This window comes from Marmota monax, unplaced genomic scaffold (genome assembly GCF_021218885.2).
Source record: "Marmota monax isolate L192 unplaced genomic scaffold, Marmota_monax_Labrador192_F-V1.1 WCK01_AAM20220418_F8-fsc00010, whole genome shotgun sequence".
Lineage (NCBI taxonomy): Eukaryota > Metazoa > Chordata > Mammalia > Rodentia > Sciuridae > Marmota > Marmota monax.
In genome coordinates this window covers 18,371,355-18,398,668 of record NW_026692321.1, presented here as the reverse complement: position 1 = coordinate 18,398,668, position 27,314 = coordinate 18,371,355, and the positions used below count along the sequence as shown (strand labels likewise).

The 27,314-nt window shown below is 36.2% G+C and overlaps 1 protein-coding gene across 1 annotated transcript in view; it reads right to left on the bottom strand.

Annotated features, from left to right (window-relative positions):
* The window catches only part of Rab10 (RAB10, member RAS oncogene family), an 88,935-nt gene that overhangs the window by 14,200 nt on the left and 47,421 nt on the right, over positions 1-27,314 (bottom strand). The window contains exons 2-3 of the mRNA XM_046441413.2: positions 9,793-9,853; positions 699-837 (exon numbers count right to left, since the gene is read on the bottom strand). Coding sequence (XP_046297369.1) covers positions 699-837; positions 9,793-9,853 — 200 coding nt within the window. The remainder of the gene's footprint in view (positions 1-698; positions 838-9,792; positions 9,854-27,314) is intronic.

The window sequence follows — 27,314 nt, the reverse complement described above, 5'->3', positions numbered from 1 at the left end:
TTTAAGAGAGAGGAGAGAGAGAGAGAATTTTTAATATTTATTTTTTAGTTATTGGCGGACATAACATCTTTGTATGTGGTGCTGAGGATCGAACCCGGGCCGCACGCATGGCAGGCGAGAGCGCTACCGCTTGAGCCACATCCCCAGCCCCTCTGTGTATTTTTAAATGCCTAGAAACAATATAACATTTCCACAACTTAAAAATAATTTTTAAAATTGCTAGGGCTGGGAATCTAGTTCAGTGGCAGAGAACTTTGCCTGGCATACATGAAGCCTGGGATTGATCCCCACTATTACAAAAAAAAAAAAAATTGAAGCCAGGTATGGTGGCACATGCTTGTAATTCCAGCTGCTCAGAAAGATGAGGCTGGAGGATGCAAGTTTGACACTAGATGGGCAACTTAGCAAGATAGTATTAAAAGGTTTAAAAACAAACAAACAAAAAAAAGTGCTAAAGTGCCCCTGGGTTTAATGTCCCCAGTTCTGAGAAGTGGCGGGGGGGGGGGGGGGGGATCACTGGAAAAATTTTCATTCAGAGACAAGCATTGTAGAACAGCACTGGCTGTTTCTATTTGGGGCCATCTTATAAGATAGCCATACAGTTTCTGGATAAACTAGTAATTTTGCCTTGGATGGGGCTTTAGATAGAATGGCCAAAAGTTTAAGATGGAAGCATTTATACGATTTCTAGGTCTTACCTCATCTATGTTTCTAAGCCATTTGCTGATGTTTTCAAAACTTTTACCATTGGTGATGTCATATACTAGCATGATACCCATTGCTCCTCTGTAGTAGGAGGTTGTGATGGTGTGAAATCGCTCCTGGCCTGCTGTATCCCTGAAATAAACGTCAATAATTTTATTAAGCATTTGATATTACTACATTACAGATAAAGGACAAACAGTAGAATAGTTTGGTAAAATAGAGATTAAAATACTCTATGTAGTCAGGCACAACTGAATGTGCTTGTAGTCCTAGCTACTCTGGAGTCCGGGAGGCAGGAAGATGGCTGGAGTCCAGAAGTCTGAGAGAGCAGCCTGGGCACAGGGAAACCCCTGCTCAAAATGAACATACACACACACACAAAAAAAAAAAAACAAGCAAGCAAGCAAAAAAAAAAAAAAAAAAAAAAAAAAAAAAAAAAACCTGAAAATCCATGATCTACCACAAAGCCAAAACAGAACAAACACTCATTTAAGTCTTAATTGTCAAACAATATGGTTTTTCTCATATATATACATATATATATATAAACACCTTTTAGTTGAAGGAAGTTAACGAGTTAACCATAGTGAATGAAAATCTAGAAGGGAAAACAGTAGAAAGAGATAAATAAAACTCTGGAAGTTATTTAATATATACCAGCAAGCACCATAAAAATTCTTGGAATTCCATCTTATTTAACCATTTAATTTTATAATGTAACATAAAAGCATGTGGAATTTTAGGAACATTTAAGGACAACAACATGACATTTAGGATCATTTACAAAAAGTTGTAAAGATAACTTCATTTATAAATAGTGAAAGATATAGGTAAATAGCATTTTCATTATTATATAATGCCTTCATGTCAAAGGTTTAATATATGTTTTGCTCCAGTTATGATGCCCTCTCATTTTCATTACCAAATTCTTTCTCTTCTATGGATCATCATTCTTACCACCAATCGCTCTTCATCACTGAGCCACCTCTCCAGTCCTTTTTATTTGAGACATGGAATTTTTAAATTGCTGAGGATGGCCTCAAACTTGTGATCCTCCTGCCTCAGCCTGCTGAGTGGCTGGGATTACAGGTATGCATCAGAATGCCCAGAAGTCTTTTTTTTAAAAGCAAAAATAAACTCTACCCACAACTCCACATCTCTCCCACTAACAATTTCTCTGTTCTTTCCAACTAACATTTTTTTAACTGTAATTTTAAAATATAATCATAGCCTTAGAGGAAGTTATAAAAGCAGTAGAGAAAAGTCCTGAGCATCTTACCCAGCTTTTCCCAATGGTTTTTTATATATATATATATATATATATATATATATATATATATATATACACACACACACACACACACATATATATATATATATAAAATAATATTTTAAATATATGACAGCAGAATGCATTACAATTCTTATTACACATATAGAGCACAATTTTTTGTACCTCTGGTTGTATACATAGTATATTCACCCCAATGATAATATCTTATAAAATCCTAGCAGAATAGCAAAACCAGGAAATTAACACTAGTACAATCTACAGAATTATTCAGACTTTTTTTTCACTATGAACTTACTTGTATATGTGTGCATACATAGTTCTCTGCAATTTTATCACTTAAGAGATTTTCATAATCACCACCAACAAGCAGAGAACTGCAAATCATCACCACTCCCACAGTCCCTGAACTAGGGCCAATTACCAGTTTTTCTTGTCTAAAATTTTATCATTCTTCAGAAGGTTATATAAATAGAAATGACACAATACACTACCTTTTGAAATTGGCATTTATCATTTTTTCAGCATAATATCCTAGAGATCCTATCCAAGTTGTTCATGTAATATGAGTCTGTCACATTTAATTGCTGAGCAGTATTCTGTGGTGTAGATATGCCACAATTCATTTAATTATTTCCCAATGTAAAGACACTTGAGTTGTTTCCAGTTCTTGGCAATTACAGATAAAGTTCTATGAACATTCATGTACAGATTTCTGGTTGGACATGTTTTCATTTCTCTGAGATAAATATCCAGGAATGTTATTTTTGAGCCACATCTTTTTTAAAAAAATATTTTTATTAGCTGTTGATGGACCTTTATTTTATTTATTTATTTATATGCGGTGCTGAGAATCGAACCCAGTGCCTCACACAAGCTAGGCAAATGCTCTACCACTGAGCCACATCTCCAGCCCTGAGTCACATCTTAAGTGTATATAATCATTAAATTTTTCCAGAGTAGCTGCTATGTACTACCTTCACTAGCGAAGTATGAGATATAGTTTCTCTATATCCTCAGGAGCATTTGATGTTGGCATTAGTTTTTGCTTTTGTTACTTAGTTGTTTTCATCAGGTACATGCAAACGACGATAACTCATCATTATTTTATTTGTTATTTCTTTATGGCTAAGACGTTGAATATTTTTTCATGTGCTTAATTACTTGTCATTCATATATCCTCTGTTTCTTATCTTTTGCCCATTTTCTGAAAGATGGGTTTTTTTTTTTTGTTGTTGTTGTTATTTCTGTGGTGATGGGAGTCAAATCTAGGGCCTTGCACGTGTTAGGCAAGTACTCCACCACTGAGCTACACTCCCATCCTTTTTAAAATTTTAAATACAGAGTATGGTTAGATTGCCCAGGCTGGCCTTGAACTTGCAATCCTCCTGCCTCAGCCCAGAGTGGCTGCTTGTTTGCCTTTTTACTGGTGACTTTTCAAAGTTCTTTTCATATATAAGCCATTTGTCAGATGTAGTTTGCAAATAGTTTCTCCAGGTCTGTAACTAGTCTTTTTATTCTTCTGAACAAGTATTTTGTTGATGCTCGATTTACTGATTTTTAAAAATGAATCAAGTTTTTAATGTCATGCCTAAGAACTCTTTCTTCATCTAATCTTTGTTAAAAATATTTTCTAGTTGTCAATGGACCTTTATTTTATTTATTTATTTATTTATAATGGTGCTGAGAATCAAACCTAGTGCCTCACATGTGCTAGGCAAGTGCTCTACCACTGAGACACAACCCCAGACCTCTCTTAGTCTTATTTCCAAAAGATTTCTTACATTTGTATCTAAAAGTCTAAGGTTTATTAAACAGAGCACATATTTTGATTTAACTTCAATACAAAGTGGTTTCACACCATACTTCTGCACCTTTGCCAAAAATCTAGAGTCCTAGTTTAGTCTAATTTTGGGTTCTTTATTCTGTTACAATGCCTACTGTGTCCATGCCTTCCCCCCTTACCATGTTTTGGTTTTCTGTAGCTAAATAAAATGTTTTAAAGCCAGATGAATGATTTTCCTCACTCATTTTACTTTGTCAAAATTGTTTTAGCCTATGCTACTCTTTCCATACAAATTTTAAGATAAGCTTGTCATCATTTACAATAAAAGCTTCACAGTGTTGATTATTGAACCCAGGGCCTTTTGCATGCTAGGCAAATGTCATCACTCAGTTATACCCTCAGTTCTCCAGCAACCTTCTAGAATACTTGTAGCTGCTGCTTCCCCCATACTCATTCCTCAACCAATTCTTCTTTTTGGTGCTGAGGACTGAACTCAGGGCTTTGCCCTTGGCTAAGCACATGCTCTGTGCACTGAGAGCTGTATCCCCAGGCCCCCTCAATCAACTTTAAACAAACTCCTCTTACTAAATACCCTACACCAAGACTGCTCTTCAAAAAGTCTCCAATATCTTTCTGCTTGACAAATCCAAGAGTTACTAGGTATGATTCCACATAGTTGACCTCTTTTTTTTTTCTTCTCAAAACACTTTATACTCATGACTTTTGAGATACACATTTTTGTTCTCTGTTCTGTTACTGGCTGCTCCTTTTCAGAATTTTGGCTGGCATTCTAAGATTCTGAGATGTAAGGCTCACATAGTAGATGAATAATTTTCTTTAAACATGTCTGATCATATAATTTTTCTGCTTAAAAACTTCAAATAGTTTAAATGGGGAAAAGAATATACCTTTTTCAACAATGATGCTGGAACAAATTAACATACCGATACAAAAAGTGAAGTTGGATCTCTACCTCTTACCACATAGAAAAATCAACTTAAAACATATTCTAAGCTGGGCATGGTGGCACATGCTTATAATCCCAGCAATTTAGGAGGAAGATCACAAGCTTGAGACCTGTCTTGGCAACTTAGTGAGACCCTATCTCAAAATTAAAGAAGGGTAAAGCATCCCTGGGTTCAATCTTCAATACCCACCCACCCCCCAAAAAAAACCCCGACATAATTTAACATCTAAATGCAAAAGCTAAAGCTATTAAAACTCTTAGAAGAAAACAAAGGGAGAATATTTATTCATGATTTTGAATCTAACAACTGTTTCTTAGATATGTCAAAGTAACAAAAAACAAAAAACAGATAAACTGAGCTTCAGCAAATTAAAAATCTGTACTTCATTGGACACTATTACCAAGAAAATAAAGACAACTCATAAAATAGAAGAAAATGTTTACAATATTTGATAAGGGACATATATGCAGATACGCAGAAAATTTTTACAGTTCAACAAAAGAACAAATGAGAAAAGTTAAAAATGAGTAAAGGAAACCAGGTGTGGTGGCACATGCCTATAACCCAGTGAGTGGGGAGGCTGAGGCAGGAGGATCGCAAGTTCAAAGCCAGCCTCAGCAATTTAAAGAAGCCGTAAGAAATTCAGCAAGATACTGTCTCTAAATAAAATATTAAAAGGGCTATAGCCCAGTGGTTAAGTGCCTCTGGGTTCGATCCCAGGTACATCCCCCCCAAAAAAAGGCAAAGGAAGCCAGGCACAGTGGCACACCCCTGTAATCCCAGGTAATCAAGAAACTGAGGGGGGCCACAAATTGGAGGCCAGAAATTTAGAAGGACCCTGTCCTAATAATAAAAAGGATCAGAGGTAGAGTGCTTGCCTAGAATGTGAAAGGCCCAGGGTTCAATCCCCAATAAGAAAGGAAAAAAAAAAGGAAAGAAAGAATAGACATTTCTCCAAAAAAAGATATATGAATGTCCAGTAAACATATAAGATGTTCAACATCATTAGTCTTAAGTTAAAAGCAAACCAAAACTACAATGAAATACCACTTCAGTTAGTCTAAGATGGCTACAAACAACAGTAACACATTAGTAAGGATGGACAGAACTTAGTACCCTTATGTATTACTGGTGACAATGTAGAATGATGCAGTCATCATGGAAGTCTGGCATTTACTCAAAACATAAACGAAGCTACCATACAATTCAGAAATTTTTGGTTCTAAGTATAATGAGAAATAAAACCATGTTCACACAAAAACTTAGACATGTATACTCACAGCAACATAATTTCTAACAAAATATAGGAAACAACCCATGTATGTCAACTGATAAATGAGCATGTACAAGGCCCTGTATGTGACCCACAGCATCAAAAAAAATTAAAAAATAAAATTAAGTACTGATACAAAGGCAATATGGACTAACCTTGACAACATTATGCTAAGTGATAGTAGTCAGTCACAAAAAATCATACACTATGTTTTCATGTGTAAAAGATGACCTAAATAGGAAAATCTATACAGACAAAAAGTAGACCAATAGGTACCCTGACAAAGAGATTGGGAGAACTGAGTGTGAAAGGTATAAGGTTTCTTTTCTGGGGTGATAAAATTGTTATGATGGTTGCGTAACCTTACAAATAAACCGAAACCCACTGAATTATACATTGTAAATGGGTAAATTATGTGCATGTGAAGTATGTCTTAATAAATCCATTACAAAGCCAACAAACTAAAAATATAACAGGCTTAAAAACAAAAAACTTGAGCTGGGGATGTGGCTCAAGCGGTAGCACGCTCGCCTGGCATGCACGGAGCGTTGGATTCGTCCTCAGCACCACATAAAAATAAAATAAAGATGTTGTGTCCACCAAAATTAAAAAATAAATATTAAAAAAATTCTCTCTCAATCTCTTAAAAAAAAAAAAAACTTCTAATGACAACACGGCAACACATTATAAGTAGAATCAATTACAAACTCCTCACTCCAGGGTTTATAAATCCATATAGAATCTATACCTTTCTTCAGCTCCCTTTATTTTGGGCATCCTTTACCCCAACCATAAGAGCTACATTTTTTCCCTAAATACATAAGCTTGTATTTTTGCCTTTATTCCCCCCCCTTGGTGCTGGTAACTGAACCCAGGGTCTTGCATTTTGCTCAACAACTGAGCTATACCCTCAGCTTTCTGCACAAGCTGTTCTCACTGCCTATACATGACGGGCTCCTGCCCATCTTTCACATTTTAAATGGACTTAATGCATTTCATTTATCAATTTTACTCATCAACTCAAATATTCAGTGTGTCTATGTGATAAGCATTATGTAAAGATACAAGCAGAACATGAGTTCAAGTTTATCCTTAGATTCGGAAAGATATTTTCCATAAAAATAGACAAAGAGGCAATAATGCCATTATATGAGACTCAAAATTTAATTCTGTTTTAAAGATGTCCTAATAATATTCTAGGTCAGTTACCTCTGCACATGTTTTATTGCATTAAGAGTTCTCTAATGGGGCTGGGGTTGTAGCCCAGTGGTAGAGCACTTGCCTAGCATGTGCAAGGCCGTGGGTTCGATCCTCAGCACCCCATAAAAAATAAATAAAATAAAGGTATTGTGGGGGAAAAAAAGAGTTTTCTAACCTGTAATCCCAGTGAACTGGGAGGCTGAGGCAGGAGGATCTCAAGATTTGTTTGAAATATTTTTTTTTAGTTGTAGATGAACACAATATTTTTATTTACTTATTTATTTTTATGTGGTGCTGAGGATTGAACCCAGTACCTCACACATGTGAGGCAAGCACTCTACCATTGAGCTACAGCCCCAGCCCAAGGAGGATCTACTACTAAAAAAAGTTAAAAAGAAAAAAGGGCAGGGGATGTGGTTGGGCACCTCTGGGTTCAATCCCTGGTGGGAGGGAGGGACGGAGGGAGGGAGGGAGGGAGGGAGGGAGGGAGGGAGGAAGGAAGGAAGGAAGGAAGGAAGGAAGGAAGGAAGGAAGGAAGGAAGGAAGGAAGGAAGGAAGGAAGGAAGGAAGGAAAACAGAAAGGGTGGGGGATGTAGCTCAGTGATAGAGCACCTATTTAACATGTTTGAGGCTCTAGGTTCAATTCCTAGCACCATGAAACAAAAAAGTCTAAAGCTTTAAATTAGAAATATTATACTTAATATGCTGTGCTTGCATATTAAGCAGTACAGTAGAAATCTTTTATATATTAATCTTGAAGGCCATACTGGAGGACTAAAGACCACCTTTAAAGGAAGAGACTTCTTTTTTAAAAGAAGGGCTAGCTGTTTGTTACTGTTTACTTGCAAAAGTTACATAAAAACTAAAAAGATAAAGGGGGAGAAATATAAATCTACAAGGTCAAGGAACAGAAGAGAAAGTCTATAGAAGGTAAGCGGATGGGGGAAAATGAGGACAGAGTTACGACAAAAGTTTTACATATTCTACAAAGCAAAATATGTATGAAAAAATTGCTCTGTGAACTTTCATTTCAGTTGTATACATAAGTACATTTATACCAAGGCACATGAGTATTTAATAGTTTAATAACCTGAATACAAATAATATTCACTAAAAAATACTGCTAAATTTAGCCCATGAGTCCAGGAGTGGTGGCCCTTGCCTGCAATCCAAAATTACTTAGAAGGCTGAAGCAGGAGGATGGCAAGTTTAAGGCCAGCCTGAACTATTTAGAGAGATTCTGTCTCAAGTTATTTTAAAATATTTATTTTTTAGTTTTAGTTGGACACAATACCTTTATTTTATTTATTTTTATGTGTGCTGAAGATTGAATCCAGGGCCTCGCACATGCTAGGCAAACGCTCTACCACTGAGACACAACCCCAGCCCCCACCCCCACCTCAAATTGTTAAAAAAAGGGGAGGGGAGACCACTAGGGGTGTAGCCCAGTGGCAGAGCACTTACATAGCATGAACAAAGCTCTGGGTTCAAAGCCCATTAAAAAATAAAATAAAATAGTTGGGCATAGTGGAACACACCTGTAATCCCAGTGGCTCAGGAAGCTGAAACCTTAGGACCACAATTCAAGGCCAGCCTCAGCAATTTAGGGAGGCCCGAAGTAACTTAGTGAGACCCTGTCTTAAAAAAAAAAAAAAAAAAATTCGGGGAGAGCAGCTGGGGACATATCTCAGTGGTAAAATGCCAATTAAATTTCCAGTTTAAAAAAAAAAAAAGAATAAAATAAAGGTTAGGGATACAGCTCAGTGCTTGCCTAACATACAAAGCACTTGCCTAGCATATGTGAGGCCCTGGGTTCGATTCTCAGCACTGCATTTAAATAAATGAATAAAATAAAATCCATCAACATCTAAAAAAAATATTTAAAAAAATAATAATGCCTATAATTTCCTTTTCTTTTTGTGGTGCTGGGGATCAAACCCAGAGCACATATGCGAAGCAAGAACTATACCCCTGAGCTAAGTTCCCAACCCCCCAACTCCTTTTTTTTGGGTACCAGGGACTGAACCCAGGGGTGCTTAACCACTGAACCACATCCCCAAGCCCCATTTCCCTTTTTTAAATTTTGAGACAGGGTCTTGCTAAGTTGCTGAGGCTAGCTTTGAATTTGAGATCCTCCTGCTTCAGGAGCCAATTGGATTACATGTATTAGCGCTGCACCCAGCTTAAAACACATTGAGAAAAATGAATAATTTAGTTTAAAATTCTCAAAGCAACAAAAGAATTATAATAATAACTTTTCATATTAGATGTCTGTGAGCAAAGCATAGTGCTGAAGCCTCTTCATAAATTATTTCATGTGACCCTTATAATGATCCTTTGAGAAAAGCCTTAATGGTGACTATGTAACTTGCAAGTTCATACAAGTGGAAAAAATTACACAGCCAGATCTCACAGACAACAAAGTCCTTGGTAATAATCTTTCTACTACACTGATTGTCTGTTTTAGAAAGGGAAGTCTAAAAGAATCTAAACAAGTAAGAATTTCACCACCAAACTTTAAGGAACTTGTTATTCTGCTATATAAAGTGAGTAAATTAGCATCACTTACCATATCTGTAGCTTGATCTTCTTTCCTTGTAATTCAACTGTTTTGATCTTAAAGTCTATTCCTATAACATAGGAGGAAAAAAGCATAAGTCGTAATTGTGGCTTTGTGTTTGCTACAATAAAATTCACTGAAGTAAAAGTTTACACTTGGCTAGAGATGTAAGCTCAGAGGTAGACTGCTTAATATGTGCAAGATCCTGTGTCTGATCACCAGACCACTCAAAGAAGAAAAAAAAAAAAAAAGCTTATATTTTTTAAGCTTGTTTGTGTGCTTCTAGATATACAGATTATGCAAATCTTAGCAAATGGGGTCCACTATTTTAAGCCCAAGTAATATAAAATCCAGGATAACAATATAAATAAACTATACTGAAATTTTGGCTTTTTATAAATTAGGAATAAGTAGAATTGAAAATATCGAATATAATAGTTTGAGGTTTTAACACCCCCTTTCTTAGTAACTGATTTTTAAAATGTGGGCAGAAATTCAGTAATAAGAACTGGTTCATACTTTACCAACCAGTTTTACTTAATTGACATAAAAAAAACCTATATCCAACACTAGAACATACACTTTTAAGATGTTGGAGAATGAACATCTTAAATATATATATATATATATATATATATATACACACACACACACACACACACACACACACACACACAATAGGCAAGTGTTCTACCACTAAGCTACATCTCCAATCCCACACTCTTTAAAACATAAGGGCCATAAAAGAAGTTTCACTATATTTAAAAGTACTAGAATCATACAATGTTTTCTGATCATGACAAATTAAACTGGAAATCATTAACAAAAATAAATCTGGAAAATTTTCCAAATATTTGGAAATTCACAGGTCAAAAAAGAAATCACAATGAAAATTAGAAAAACTCTGTAGAAACTATAATGGAAACATAACATCAAAATCTGTAGGATACAGTCAGGCACAGCAGCACACACCTATAATTTCAACTACTCTGGAGTATGAGGCAGGATGATATCAAGTTCAAAGCCAGCCTCAGCAACTGAGGGAGACCCTGTACTAAAACTGAAAGACAGGCTGGGGGTTGGGGGGGGTGGTGAGATGCAGCTCAAAGTAGGGTTTATGGAGAAATTTACAGCATTAAAAGTTTATGCTAAGAGGGAACACTTATTCTGTTTTATGCAATGAAGTGTTGCCTGATTCAAGAATTGAAAATAAAGTAAATTAAGATCTTATCATAAAAGGTTTACATCAGGAAATAAAACTATAATGAGCATTTCTTCAGAAGAATACCAAAGGAATAGTCATTTAACTCCTAAAATATACGCCAAAGATCAGAACTACCAAATTTCTAAAAGTACAACCATCCAGGCTTTACTTTGCAGAGTGAAAAAAATTACTAAAGAAGATAAAAGTGTGAGCTACAAATTAAACATTATCATAAGATTAAAGACACAAAAATAATATTAAAATTATGGCACACATATTTATCCTTTCTATATGAAAATTCTGAAGCTGCTCCATTGAATATGTCATCCGGCCAATGACAGTAAAACAGCCCATGTATCCTGCAGGTGATAAACTAAATAATAAACAGCTAGAAAAAAGTAAAGTGGAAAGAAGGGCTAATATCTCCATTGAGAAAATACAAAGTAAGTAAATTTGTAAAGATCAAGTCATCCAATCCTGACAACAGAACAGAGTTAATAAGCTGAAATTTATTCCACTACAAAACATCTGCAAATTCTTCATATTATCAAGCACATTTTCAAAAAACAAGAGAAATTCTTTGAGAAACAGAATGCTGGAACTAAGACCTTTGCCTGAAACCTAGAAAGGACTAAAGTCTTAACGAGAATCACCTAGGAAACAGAATATGCTCATTGGCAAAAAGTAATCCTAAGGAAGCTTCTCACAGCTTGTCTTGTGCTCATTTGGCTTTGAGGATCTATCTCTATTTACATAAAAAGTGGTCATGGGGGCTGGGGATGTGGCTCAAGCGGTAGCGCTGGCCTGGTATGCGTGCTCGCCTGGTATGCGTGCGGCCCAGGTTTGATCCTCAGCACCACAAACAAAGATGTTGTATCCGCAAAGACTAAAATAAATAAATAAATATTAAAATTCTCAAAAAAAAAAAAGTGTTCATGGGTTACTAACAACAAATGTAATAACTGAAGGTATAAAATCCTTCACCAGACCTTAAGAATGCCCACAAAAGCCCTACTGAATATTAGTAATTCTAAATAAAGACCAAATAGTGGATGCAGTGGTGCATGTCTGTAAATCCCCGCAGCTCAGGAGGCTGAGGTAGAAGGATCTCAAGCTCAAAGCCAGCCTGAGCAATTGAGCAAGGCTCTAAGCAACTTAGTGAGACCCTGCCTCTAAATAAAATATAAAAAAGGCTGGGGATGTGGCTCAGTGGTTGAGTGCCCCCGGGTTCAGACCCCACTCCCCCCACCCTCACCCCTAAAGAAGACACATTAGGGCAGGAGTAGTGGCTCTGAGGTAGTGTTGACTAGCAGGTGCAAAGCCCTGAGTTCAATCCTCAGCACCACATAAAAATAAATAAATAAGGTATCGTGTCCAACCTACAACTAAAAAATAAATATTTTTTAAAAAGGAACATTAAATAACATGAAAATTATCCACCTTAAATAAGAGTTAACAGACACAAAGCCAAGTTGAATTTACAAATTTTCAGAATACAATATAATTATCTGACAGGATTTAAATTACTCAAGTTTTTTGGTGTGGTGGGGGGAGTGGGGAACGAGGGTTGAACTCAGGGGCACTCAGCCACTGAGGCACATCCCCAGCCCTATTTTGTATTTTATTTAAAGACAGGGTCTCACTGAGTTGCTTAGCATCTCACTTTTTGCTGAGGGGGTACTTGTTTGTTTTTTTTTTTTTTAAATTGCAGATGGACACAATACCTTTATTTTATTTATTTTTATGTGGTGCTGAGCATTGAACCCAGTGCTTCACACATACTAGGCAAGTGTTCTACAACTGAGCCATAACCCCAGCCCATGAGGCTGGCTTTGAACCATCCTCCTGCCTCAGCCTCCCAAACCGCTGGGATTACAGACGTGTGCCACTGTGCACCTCTGTTTTGTTTTTTTAAACAAGAAAAAGTACAGTTACCATAAATCAAGGATCAAAAGTCTGAGATAACATTTTTACCAGTAAAAGGGTGAGAAAAACAAAGCAAGGTTGCAAATTTTAAGCCTGACTTAAAAATTTATCCTTTTATTACAGGGGCTGGGGTTGCAGCTCAGCGGTAGAGCACTCACCTAGCACATGTGAGGCCCTGGGTTTGATCCTCAGCACCACATATAAATAAATAAAATAAAAGATATTGTGGCCAACTACAACTGAAAAAAAAAAAGCTTTAGTGCTTAAAAAAAAAAAAAAAAGATTTCAGTCACAGGGCTGGGATTGTGGCTCAGTGGTAGAGCACTTGCCTGGCATGTGTGAGGCACTGGGTTCAATCCTCAGCACCACATAAAAATAAATAAAATAAAGGTATTGTGTCCATCTGCAACTAAAAAAAATTTTTTTAAATAACAATGATTTTTTTTCTAAAGTGAAAAGCAGATTTACTTTCTCAATGCTTTCAGGATAAAAGTCTCTAGTGTACATGACATACCACTGCACATCATTTTTCATATCTCTGACTTAACATATGCTATTTACTTAAAACCTCTTCTGATACCAATTTTCTTTTCCTAGTAAATCTCCATTAATCTTTCAAGCCTTAGTTTCATTCCTATGGACCAAATACAAAAGAAATTTTCTATTTGAGCCTTGATTGATAGTGAAAATTTAATGCAAAAAAATTGTATAAAGCATATAAAGAGATGTAAAGGATACCAAGCTTCAGAAGAAAACATGTGCTACAATCTTATTCCTCCCCTTCTCTTCCTTTACAGTAAAACTCCTTGAAAATTTACTATATATGTTGCCTCTAGGTTTTTTTTCCTCCCATCTCTTGAATAGTTAGATAAGGGGTTGAAAATATAGCTCAGTGGTAAAGGGCTTGCCTAACATGCACAAAGCCCTAGGTCTGATCCCACAACACAAGGTGGGGATCGGGGAAGTGGAGACTAACATACAAAACTGTTATAAGATTCCAGTGAATACTAGTTTGATCTGTAGTGCTAATATCATTTTTCCATGAAAAGCAGATGGGTGATAGTATGCTCCATTAATAAAAGCTTTAAACATTTAAAGAATTCACAGCTTTTTTCAGGGAAGGAATTTTTTTCCCCTCCAAATATTTTGGGAACCTGGGAAGGAAAGGGAAAGGAAAATGACTTGAAGGGATTCTGTGGTGGAAAATGTACACCATGGAAAAGGAAGAAATGGTTTTTCTACCCATACCTTCCAAGCCCAAATCACATGGCTCCTACCTATTTCTGAACGTCTTTTACACACACACACACACACACACACACACACACACACACATCTTAATTGTCAAAGGACCTTTATTTTATGTATTTATTTTTAAGTGATGCCGAGAATCAAATCCAGTGCCTCACACACGCCAGGCAAGTACTCTCTACCACTGGGTCACATCCCCAATCCCTCTGTATCTCATTTTCAATAAATAATTTCTCACCAAGAAATACCTAAAACCAACACTCAACAAAATAACACCGGCTACTTCTTTTTGGTTCAAGCCAGTCTGGGCAGCTTAGGGAGACCCTGTTTCAAAAAAATAAAAAGGTCTATGGATGTAGTTCAGTGGTAAAACACCCTTGGGTTCAAACCCCAGCACCAAAAACAGCAACAACAAACTACCTAGTCCCCAGAAAAGACATTCATCTTCCTCCCTTTTATCAGTTTCTCTCCCTCCTTATTCCTATCCTCTCTCTGTAACTCCTCAACTTCATGGAGTAAAAAAGCTCATTTGTGAGCAAAGTTCCTGCTTCTCAATTCTTTGGCCACTGAACAAAAACTTTTTCTTTATTTTTCTCTTGTCACTCTGTTTCAAATCATTGGCTTTATCAAGCAGCATCAGAACCATACTTTTTGTCAGTTACATTCCTAATAAAACTCTTAAGCTTATTCTGGAGACTACCAGTCTCGTCCCCTCTCCCTTTATAGTAGAAATCCTTGAAAATTTAATATACATGTTGCTTTTAGGCTCTTCTCCTCCCATCTCTTGAATAACTATAACCAGGTTTTGTTGCTGTCAACAATCTCCATGTTCCTAAATCTAAGAGACACTTTCATTGAGGCAGAAGGGGGAGTGCCGGGGATTGAATCCAGGGCCAAATGAATGCTGCTTAAGCATGCACTCCACCACTAAGCTACATCCCAAGACACCAATGATCATTTTTATTGTCGTTTGGTTTTGAGGTACTTGAGATTGAAAGGGGTGCTTTACCACTGAACTATAATTCTAACCCCCTCTTTTTTTTCTCTCGCTCTCTTGTAGTTGGCACTGTAGTAATTTTTAAGACCTCATCTGAGTCAACATAATTAGCAGTAACTGAAGCTGTTCTTCATTCCTTTTTTAACACTCTTCTGGTTTTCCTGCCATTCATTCTTCAATATTAACTGCTGATTTCCCTTCATCTCTGATCCCTAAAAATTGGAAATGAACTTCTCTGTCCTATCTTCACTTCCCTAGTCTCCCTGGTAGTGGTTTTCTCTACTTTCATAGAGTTTTTTATTTTTTACGTGTAAATGGACACAACACAATGCCTTTATTTTTATGTGGTGCTGAGGATTGAACCCAGGTCCCGCCCATGCTAGGCGAGCGCTCTACCTCTGAGCCACAATCCCAGCCCATATAGATTTTAATTCTACATCTCTCTCATAGCCCAGATCTCTCCCCTAAACTCCAAACTCAAGACACTCAAGTACTTATATATCCACATCCCATCTCTCACAAAGACTAAAAGCAAAAATATTTTTTAAAAGGCCCAGAAGGTACTAACACATTCTTCTCTTTTCCCACTTTCTACACTGTCCTCAACATTCTTATTCTGATCCAGTTAACTATACTGGCTTCCTTCTTATTGTTCCACTTTGGGCAGCCTGCCATCTCAGGACCTTTGCACATACTATTCATGGCGTGGAATATTCTTCTTTTATATTATGGCTCTTTCCCCCTAGTTACAGGATCCTAAATTGCAACATTTCTCCATGTTCTCTGCTTATTGTCCATTAACACTCCCTGTCCCTGCTCTTTAAGTTTTAACATTTCCTCATTTCTTTTCAAACATCTTCTCTTTTTTTAGATACAGAGGGACACAATACCTTTATTTTATTTATTTATTTTTATGTGGTACTGAGGATTGAATCCAGTGCCACACACATGCTAGGCAACTGCTCTACCACTGAGCTACAACTCCAGCCCACATTTCCTTATTTATGAAACCATTCTCTCTTGACAAAGTTTAAGACCCACAAGATTAGGGGTTTTCTTTTTTCTTTTTAAATCTATTTAAGTCATTCAAATTCCCAGCCCCAGAGCTATGTCTGACATATAACATGTATTCAAAAGAATATCTGTTGAGCCATGCTCAGTGGTGCTTATTTATAACCCCAGCAACTCTGGAGCCTGAGGCAAGAGGATCCAGGTCAGCCTGCACAGTTTAGAGGTATCCTGTCTCAAAATTAAAAATACAAAGGGCTGGAAACATATGCTGTCCAGTACCACAAAAAGGGCAGGGAGCGGGGGATGGGGTGAATAAATAAAATCTTTTCTAATGAAAGTGAAAGGATCCCTGAAAAAAAAAAAAAACATGGAATTTCACCAATAAGTGAAACTCACCATTTGATAAGCGCCCTCATCCACTTTGCTTCCAATCAGTTTTTTAGAGCCTTGGGCCAGAGACTCCAATGAGATACCAAAATACAGAAAAGCAAAACAAGAAACAGGGTCAATAAAGTATACTATTTCTCATCTTTTCAGAATAAGATGGTATTTTTTAATGGAGGGGGGGGTGACAAAAAGGAAAAAAAAAAGCTGAACCAGAAAACTCCTAAATATTTTTTTAAATGGCAGAGATATCTTAAGTCAACAGAAAGGTTACAAGAAAAAAATTAGCTCTCGAAGAAAATATGATAAAGTGACAAGGAACAGAATATTTGTGAGATGTAACATATTAGAAGATTAAACCAGGAGGTCTGACATCAAACACAAAAACTGAGAAACAGAAAAAAATGACACATAGAAAGTAATCAAAGTTGTTATGCACAAAAACTTAATAAATCCAATCTGTTTTTGAACTAAAAGACCCACTAAGCACCTAGTATAATGAATAAAATAAAGCCTATACCAAGACACAGAGTGAAATTTCAGAACACCAAGAAAAGGTATAAAAGCTTTCAGAGAAACAAACTAAGTCATATTAAACAATCAAGAATGACAACATCATCTTAATATCACCAATAAAATCCAAAGACAAAAAATGCTTTCAATCTATATCCAGCCAGTACCAAATGAAAGGCATTTTCAGAAATTAAAATCTCAAATATATCTCCCATGTGTTGGGGCTCAGAAAACAATACCCCAAAAGGTGGCACCTTAACATGCTGAGACAGATCAAGTCTCAGAATCTTTCCTGTTTCTCTGCCCATATGCAGGAAAGGGCTCTCTTTGAAGTTACCTGAGGGAACTAAAAGCAGCTCTGCCAAAAGAAATGCAACAGCCTTCAGCCCCTCTTCCCATAGGAATGGCATGGAACAACCAGGAAAGACTGACAAGGAAAAGGAGAGTAAGGTCTCTACCCAGACAGACTTATCTATTCTTCTGAGGGTGGTTTCCAAAGTATGACCTGAGAGATTTTATTTGCATAACAAGACAACCTTTGTGGCACAGTTCTGCCTCTCAATTTCACCCCCCCCACCTCACCCCCACACACCTACCCTCGCCAGAGAGGTACCTTATACCAAGCTATTGTCTGTTTTTCCAGGCACATTCTTTATCCTAAAAAGCATTTACCGTACCTCTAAAATTGCTTATATTCCCTCCTCCATGTCCTTCCCCCTGGTGAAGAGGGTATTTAAACTTAAACCACTTACCCTTGAATCTGTATGCCTTTTTCCTGTTAGTCTACTGTCAGTTTGCTTCAGCAGACTCAAGTACTGAAACTTCGGGGGCAAAGGGCCAACTTTTGTACACATGTATCCTTTCTAACATACCTACTAGGAGATTGCTTTTCCAAACCAAGAAAGAGAAAGATATGAAACATATCAAACAGAGTGATGTATAGAGCAATCTATCCTGGAGAATGATAAGAAGTTAAATTCCAAGCCAGGTGCATGCCTGTAATCCCAGTGACTTGGGGGGCTGGAGCTATAAGCAACCTAAGTTGAGTAAGACCATGTCTCAAAACAAAAGGGCTATGGATATGGTTCAGCGGTTAAGCACCTTGGGTTCAATCCCTAGTATGGGGGGCAGGGGGGGTGGTTGTTAGTTCCTAGACGTATGTCTCCTGGGACTAGAGGTGGATTGGGGAAGAGGAAATAGTATTAACAGAATTTGTATGAAAAACAGAAGTGTCTGATGATTCTGAGATAAACAAGATAGCTAAATGTGGGCTGGCATTGTGGCTCAGTAGTAGAGCGCTTGCCTAGCATGTGAGAAGCACTGGGTTCGATTCTCAGCACCATATATAAACAAATAAATAAACAAAGGTCCATCAATAACCAATAAAAACTTTTTTTTTTTAAAAAGGCAAATGTAACAGTGAAGAAACTGTAAAATACAGTCAAAACAAATGGTGGTCCAAGAAAGGAAATGTAATTATAGTACACTGTTTGGCTCAGCAATTACCAAAACAACTATCATTACTATTTGAGAAGATGAAGGGAGAGGTGCCAGGAACGTTTGCTGGTGTAAAAAAAACTAAATTCTTATTTTCTATAACAAGAGAATATTTCATAAGGGTTTTTGTTTTATTTTATAAGCAAAAAAGTAGGGAATACAGAATTGAATAACAGAAGGGAAAAAAAAACAGGAAAGGTAATCACAGATGGGCATGGGACAAGGACTCACTGTTGCAGCTGGTGTTGCTGTAGTCACAGCCTTGAAGTACTACCTGACCTCAAAAAATGTTACCTGTTAAACTAATAGAACTAAAAATCAGGCTAACAGAGAAGGAAATATGTTTACAAATTGATTTTCTCCGCTACTTAGATACCTCATGGCCCCAGGTTTCCTCTCCAGAATCATTCCCAGTTTTCCTTCTGGAGCCACAAACACAGCTTTTACAGCTCTAACTTTTTAAATAAGTAAACAGCTTTTTTTTATATCAACATGCACTTGCCTTACCCCCCCACAGCTACATATGGAAATTTTTTAGTTAAAGACAAAGTAGAGGGCTGGGGATGTGGCTCAAGCGGTAGCGCGTTCGCCTGGCATGCGTGCGGCCTGGGTTCGATCCTCAGCACCACATACAAAGATGTTGTGTCCGCCGAAAACTAAAAAAAAAAATATTAAAAATTCTTTCTCTCTTAAAAAAAAAAAAGACAAAGTAGAAAAGCTTATGATAAAATTTAGGGGGATCAGCTGAGTGTGGTCATACATGACTATAATCCCAGCCACTCATGAAGCGGAGGCAGAAAAACTACAAGTTCGAAACCAGCCTCAGGCTGGGGACATAGCTCAGTTAATAAAGTACTTCCCTCCCATGCATAAGGCCCTGGGTTCAATTCCTAGTACCTGCCCCCAAGCCTCAAAAAAAAAAAAAAAAAACCTAGCCTCAGCAACTTAGTGAGGCCTTGTCCCAGAAAAAATAAAGAACTGGGGATGTAACTCAATGGTTAAGCATCTCTGGGTTCAATCCCTAGTTAAAAAAAAAAAAAAAGGTCAGAGCAAAATTAAAAACTCAGCTGCTCAGAGAAGCCAGGAAAATCTTAAGACTGTGATGGCATAATCAGGTTATTCAGCAACAGTACCATTTGTTAAGTTACTGCACACAATCACAGGATTTGATCCAACGTGATTTTTTTCAAGGTTTTGCTTGTGTAAAAACACACTAGATAAATTCCCACTTTTGACAGATTTCTGGGATTCAAAGCTCAAGATTATTTCAATTACCACAGCCAAATCATTTATCAATTTTCAATTACTCACTAAACTGTATCAGGCAATGTATCTGACTTAATGTTGCACAAGCACCATCCAGTGGCAAGAGGAGTTAACTGCAACCTCTATCCTATAAACAGGTGTTTGACAAAGTAGTTTGACTCCTGAGTAACACATGAATAACCTAATAATTAATGCAGGCAAAACAAACTATATGAAATACTCAAGACAACCAAAGGTTAACAATTTATAATGAAATAATTAGTATCTATGATTTTTACCAAGCAAGGCCCTCGGTTAATCAACAGTAGCCCTCATATACACATACAGAAGATTAACATTTACTCAATAATTAGTATGCTAAGCATTTCTTGCATTTCACATAGTCATAAAACATTCTCCTTTATGACTGAGTAATAATACACTGTATGTATATACAATAATTTGACTATTCACTCATCTACTATGGACATTTGGACTTTTTTTTTTCCCACCCCTCCATGGCAATACTGGGATTGAACCTAGGGACACTCTGCCATGGAGTGACATCCCAACACTTTTTACTTTTAGACAGGGTTTCACAAAGTTGCCAAGGAAGGACTTTTGTGATCCTCTTGCATCATGATCTCCACATGACTAGGATTACAAACATGCACCACCATACCTGGCAGTGTTTGTTTGTTTGTTTGTTTTAAATAGTCATACTAGTGGGTATGAAATTATATCAACACAGTTTTCTTTTAATTTCCTGTCTAATGATGTTCAGCACTCTTTATGTGTTTATAGACCATATGTATATATTCTCTAATAAAAGTTTATTCAAATCCTTTATCCATTTCTTAGTCAGGTTGTCTTGTTAAATCATTAGAGTTCTTTGTATACTTAAGACACTTGGTACCCCTTATTAGCTATGTTATTTGCAAATATTTTCTTCCATTCTATAGGCTGTCTTTTTACTCTCTTGATAATGTCTTATGAAGCACAAAAGTTTTTTGTTTTTTTTTTTAATTTTGACAAAGTCCAATTAGTTATCCTTCCTTTTGCTATATGCCAAAACTCCAATGATTTTCATTTTTTAAATGCCTGTGGTGGAAGAAGTTCTTGGATATTGACAAATTCCTAACAATAGAACCAAAGCTAAATTTAAATTTTGCCAACTACAACTAAGATATGTAATAGAGGGATAATACAGGCATTTCTAGTACAATATAATATGTTCTAAACAACTTTAAAAAATTTTTTTTAGTTGTAGATGGACACAATACTCTTATTTATATATATGCAGTGCTGAAAATCGAACTCGGTGCCTCACACAAGCTAAGCAAGTGCTCTTAACACTGGGCCACCACCCCAGCCCTAAACAACTCTTTTGTTTTGTAAAATTCACACATTAAAAATAACAAAGCTGGGGGCCCTCGCCTCACACATGTGAGACGCTGGGTTCCATCCTCAGCACCACATACAAAAATAAACAAGTGAAATAAAGGTGTTGTGTCCAACTACAACTAAAAAATAAATATTTTTTAAAAAGCTTATGAGAAAAATTAGGGTTGAGGTACACCACTCAAGTAATTTTGTTCAGGACATTAAAAAATACTAGCACTATTAAAAAGTCATGTTCATTTCTTAATAAAGAAACAATCACAGTAAAGTGTCAAATTTTATGCTTAAGAAAAGTGAAGGTACATTCATGAAAGGGATATAAGGAAGGTCTGAAACTGCAGAATTATGAAAGGAGGGGTAAAATGTACAAAGATAATATATTTTAGAACTTCTCAAGCTTTCTTTGGCCAAACTGCCAAGGGCAAGAATGAAGAGTGAGATTAGATTCTGCACACTTCTATATTCCTGTGGAGTACACTGTACTTAGCTGGGTCAGTGTACTTAACATAATGTGCTAAAGGGAAGCACATATGACCCAATAAATGGCTTCTCCATTATTCTGATAATCATTCTCTTATAATAACAAGTGGCTGGAAGCTAATTCACATTAATGTATTTCAGCAGAATATACCACACTTACTATACACATCAAATAGTAGACAAAATTCTTCTGTTGAGGGAACGTACACTCAAGTGAAGGCCCCTCCCCAGAAAATAAAATGTCAATATCAGTGGTGACAAATGCTATCAACAGAACTGAAGGGAGAGCTTGTTTTATATAAGAAAAATAGGAGGTAAGGAATTTAAGATGTATAGGTATTTGGGGAAAAGTATTCCAGGCAGAGAAAACATCAAGTATAAGAGCCTGAGGCAAACATATGCTTAGCACAGTCAAGACATTCACAAGGGGGCCAGGGATGTAGCTCATTAGTAGAGTGATTGCTTACCATGCAAGAAGGCCTAAGGTTAATCTCCACTATGAGGGGTGGGGGAGAACACAAACATGAAGATTTTAAGCAGAGTGATGTATGCATTCTACTCCATGAACCTGATATAGCTTTATTTGAGTCATGTTTCATTCTCTCAGCAATATTTTGTAATTTTTAGAATCTAGGTCTTGCATGTGTTTTGTTAACTTTAGCCCTATTATATTTTCATTTTTTGGATGCAGTTCTAAAGGATTTTCTTTTTGAAGTTTCATTTTATAGTTGCTGAATATAAAAATGCAATTGATTTTTGTATACTGACCATGTATCCTGAAACCTTTCTATAGTCACTGATTTATTCTAATTGACCCTTTTAAGCAGGGAGAGAGATTTCTTAGGATTTTCTACATATATAATCACATAGCCTATAAACATACTTTTTTTACCCTCCTTTTGAACTTTTGTGGCATTCTATTTTTAAAAAATAATTTTATTGAAATATTATTTACATGCCACAGCTTCAAGAATTTAAAGTATACAATTGAATGGTTTTTAGTATGTTTTTAAATTGATAGCATACCTTTATTTTATTTATTTTTATGTGATACTAAGGATAGAACCCAGTGCCTCACACATACTAGGCAAGTGCTCTGCCACTGAGCCACAACTCCAGTCCTTGTGAATTTCTTTCTTATTTACTAGCTACAACCCCTAATGTTATTTTCTGTTTGATCTTAGTGTTAATCTGGAAGTTTTATAACTACCATATTGACTATACAACATTTAGCAGGCTAGAAAATGTCCTTTGGTTTCTAGTTTCTCCAATTATCATGAGTTGTATTTATGTTTTTTACTACACCTACCAAGATTATCATCTGATTTTTCTTCCTTATTTCCTTAAAAATAGTCAATTACATTGATGTTAAATGTGGAATTAACCTTGCACCTGGTCATGATATATATTATTTTTTAAATAAGTTCCTGGATATAATTGAAGTTATTTAGTCAAGGATTCTTACGTACATTTTCATATCTCTATGTTCTCTAGGGATGTCACACCTTTGTCTGATTATAGTATCCAAAATAAGACTGGTCCCATAAAAAGACTTGCAGAGTACCCTTCTGTATTTACTGAAAGTGTTTAAGATTGGTATTATTTCTTCCTTAAACATTTTTTAGAATTCACCAGTGAAGCCACCTGGACCTTAAAGTTTCTTTCACAAAGGTTTCTAATTGACTCAATTTACATAATGTATGTCTACTTATTATTACTAAAAGAGAAAAGTTGAAATATCCAACTGTATAATTGTGGACTATCTATTTCTCCTTCCAGTTCTGTCAGTTTCTGGTTTAAGTTTTTGAAATTCTGTTACTAGACATGTAAATATGACAAATTGATTATTCGTTTTGAAAAGACCCTCTTTATTTCTGGAAACATACACCTTGTTCTGAAACCTACTTTGTTTTAATATATTTTAGGTTTTTGTTTTATGATGCTGGGGATTGAACCTAGAGCCTTGTACACATGCTCTACCAATGAATTATACCTCCACATGATCTAACATTAATATAACCAACCACCCTCATTTATTTATTAGTACATTTAGATATACCTAATTTGCATTAGAGGTTGCTTGAAAGTTTATGACATATATCTTTAACTAGCTGTCCACCATCAAGTGGTATTATACTAATTCTTGTATAACGTAAGAAAAAATCATAAGAGTATACATCCATTTTCTTCCTCTAGTCATCAACCTATTTTTCTCCTACAGGTAATACATCTACATTTTACTGTTAAATGCTATAAATCCTATCAAACACTAATTTTTATTTATTTATTTAGTTTTTTTTTAGTTTTTTTTTTGAATTTTAATATTTTATTTTTCAGTTTTCGGCAGACACAACATCCTTGTTTGTATGTGGTGCTGAGGATCGAACCCGGGCCGCACGAATGCCAGGCGAGCGCGCTACCGCTTGAGCCACAACCCCAGCCCTATTTAGTTAGTTTTAAACAAACTAAAAACTGGGGGAAAAGTATATAGTTCCCCATATAGTCACCACTTTCAATCCTTTAATTCCTTTGTGTAGGTCTGTTTCCATCTGAAAGAATTTTCTACAGGCTGAAAAACTTCCTTTAACATTTATCAAGAACACAGATTAAAAAAAAAAAAAAACTTACCTCAGCATTTGTTTTGTCTAGAAAATGTATTTATTTATTTAGGTAAGACATTTTAGGATTTTTTTTTTCCTTTCAGAAGATAAAATGTTGTTCCATTGTCTTCTCGATTGCATTGTTTTTTTCTTTTTTTTGTGGGGGGTGCTGGGGATTGAACTCAGGGCCTTGTGCATGCGACACAAGTATTCTACCAACTGGGCTATATATATATATATTGTTTGTTTGTTGTTTTGTTTTTGTTGTAGATGGACACACCACCTTTATTTTGTTTACTTATTTTTATGATAAACTGAGGATTGAACCCAGTACCTCATATGTGCTAGGCAAATACTCTACCACTGAACTACAACCCCAGTCCTCTTTTATTCTTTCTGAGAATAGATTAAAGACAGTTTCTTTTTTGCAGTAATTTTACAGAAAAGTTGTAAAAACAGAACAGAGTTCAGATACACCTTTTGTTCAACTTCTAATGTTAACTCATAAACAGAAAAATAACATTGGTTCAGTGCAACTAAACTAAAAATCACGTTAATTCACCAGCTTTCCCACCCCCGCCCCCATCCAATTTAGGTTCCCACTGTCCTTTTAGTTATCAAATCTCCTGAGTCTCCTCCAATCTAAATCTAAGACAGTCCCTTATTCTTTCCTTGTATAACCTTGATACATATGAAGAATACTGGTCCAGGGACTGGGGTTGTGGCTCAGAGGTAGAAGGCTCACCTAGCATGCATGGGGCACTGGGTTTGATCTTCAGCACCACATAAATGTAAAATAAAGATACTGAGTCCACCTATAACTAAAAAATAACATTTTTTAAAATGAAGAATACCAGTCCAGCATTTTGTTTAATTTTCCTCAGTTTGGGTTCTATCTGATGCCTTCTCATAATCAGATTAAGCTTTTGATGCAGTGTGTCAGAGGGGCTCCTCACAAATGTTATGCTTTGCCTTTCTCAGTGCACTAGATATTGCCTGCAAAAGTTATCAGTGTACTATATTTCTCATTCATTTTACATTAATAATTAAATTCTTTTGAGATTGTCCCTTATAAAGCAAAATGCAAGCCAGGCAATCCATTCAGTGGCTCAGGAGGCTGAGTAAGGAAGATCACAACACAAATTCAAAGCCAGCCTCAACTAATTCCAGCTAATCACGAGGCTGAGGCAGGAGGAATGCAAATTCAAGGCAAGCATGGGTGATACAGCAAGACCCTGGTTCAGAAAATATAGACTGTCCCTTCTACTCTATTCACTTTTTTATACATTCAGTTATTCATTTTCACCAGTATGGACTCAAGAATTTTTTTACTATCTTGAATATATAATCCAAATAGTACCATAAGTTAATTTCATTGTGGCTTAGCCATTAGAAGCTCAATCAGGTTGGCTGCCATGTCCTAAATTTTTTTTAAGTTATAGTTGGGTACAATACCTTTATTTTATTTGTTTATTTTTATGTGATGCTGAGGATCAAACCCAGCACCTTGAACATGCTAGGCGAGCACTCTACCGCTGAGTCACAACCCCAGTCCATGTATACCCTTGTCTAACCACTTCTTTTCCAGCATCACAATTTATTCCAGAACCATCTTTTATTTCTCCTACCCCAGTTCTGTAATCAAGTTCTTCAGAGAGCCCTGGTTCCTTTTATTAAAGAGTTTTATTTAGACTCCAAAATCTGGGCACTAAATTAGCACATGCTATAGGAGTGTCATTGCTTTTATGCCTTCTCTATGGACAGAGCTAGAAAATATGTTTATGTATACTAATCAATGCACATGACATCTACACTTCCATAACTATCTGTTCTGCATTAACTATATACAACCATGAACTCATAATGATACTTTCAATTCCAAACAAACACCAGAGTTCACTCTTGCATTCCTACTGTACTTTTTTAGAAACTTTAACAATAAAGTGGCTCTCATTATCTAAAACATTTATATACATGTTTAATCCTAGCATGTATGTACATATACATACACACATATATATAGTTTCAGACTTGGTAATTCATACCCTATAAGAAAGTAGCTTTACTGACTAAAGTACTTGTTTACAGTTTGTTTTTCTTCTTATCTTTAGACTTATGATATCTGTTTTCTAAAGTTTGTAACTGTTTTGGGTTCTTGTATTTTTTATTTTACTTTTTGAGATAGGGTCTCACTGTTTCCAGGCAGACCTCGAACTCATGATCCTGTTTTCTAAAAGCACTTTGATTACTTTTGTAACGGTTTGGGGTTTTTATATTTTTTATTTTACTTTTTTGAAATAGGTTCTCACTATGTTTCCAGGCAGACCCCGAACTTGTGATTCTCCTACCTCAGGTTCTAGAGTACCTGGGATTACAGGTGTGCACCACCAAGCCTGGCTTTTGTGATGGTTTATTTTGGTTTTAAACTTAAACTTCTCTTTTTCCAAAAGAGAAACTGATCAACACAAGTGGCAATGTGGATCAGCAACTGAGAGGGAAGACTTGCCCTGAATGCAGGCAGCACCATCTAATAGGTTGGAGGACCAGATGGAACAAAAGGTTGAAGAAGATGGGGCATGTTTTTGCTGCTGCCACAGGTTCAGATGCCAAAACATGAACTTACTCCAGTGAATTTCCAGGGAGCTTCTAGATTTTCAGCCTCAGAATGGTACTGCATCATAGATAAGTCCCTCTTGTTCTGAGGCATCAAGCTTTCTTGGACTGAGTGGCTAATGGTTTCCCCAGCTCAGCAGTTCATAAATGGCCATCATGATCTATCCATTCCCTGATCATATAAATCAATCCAATAAATCTGCTTTTATAATTATATGTATATTCTATTGGTTCTATTCCTCTAGAGAACTCTTTTCTTCTCCTTCCATGTGGTTATGTTATTTATTTGTAATACAATTTGGATATTTTACTGGCTTACACCGTTTCTGATAAAGTCAACAGTGTTCTATATTTGTCCCTCTGAATATAACACCATTCCTATTTGTCTCGGGCTTTCAGTCATTCGATT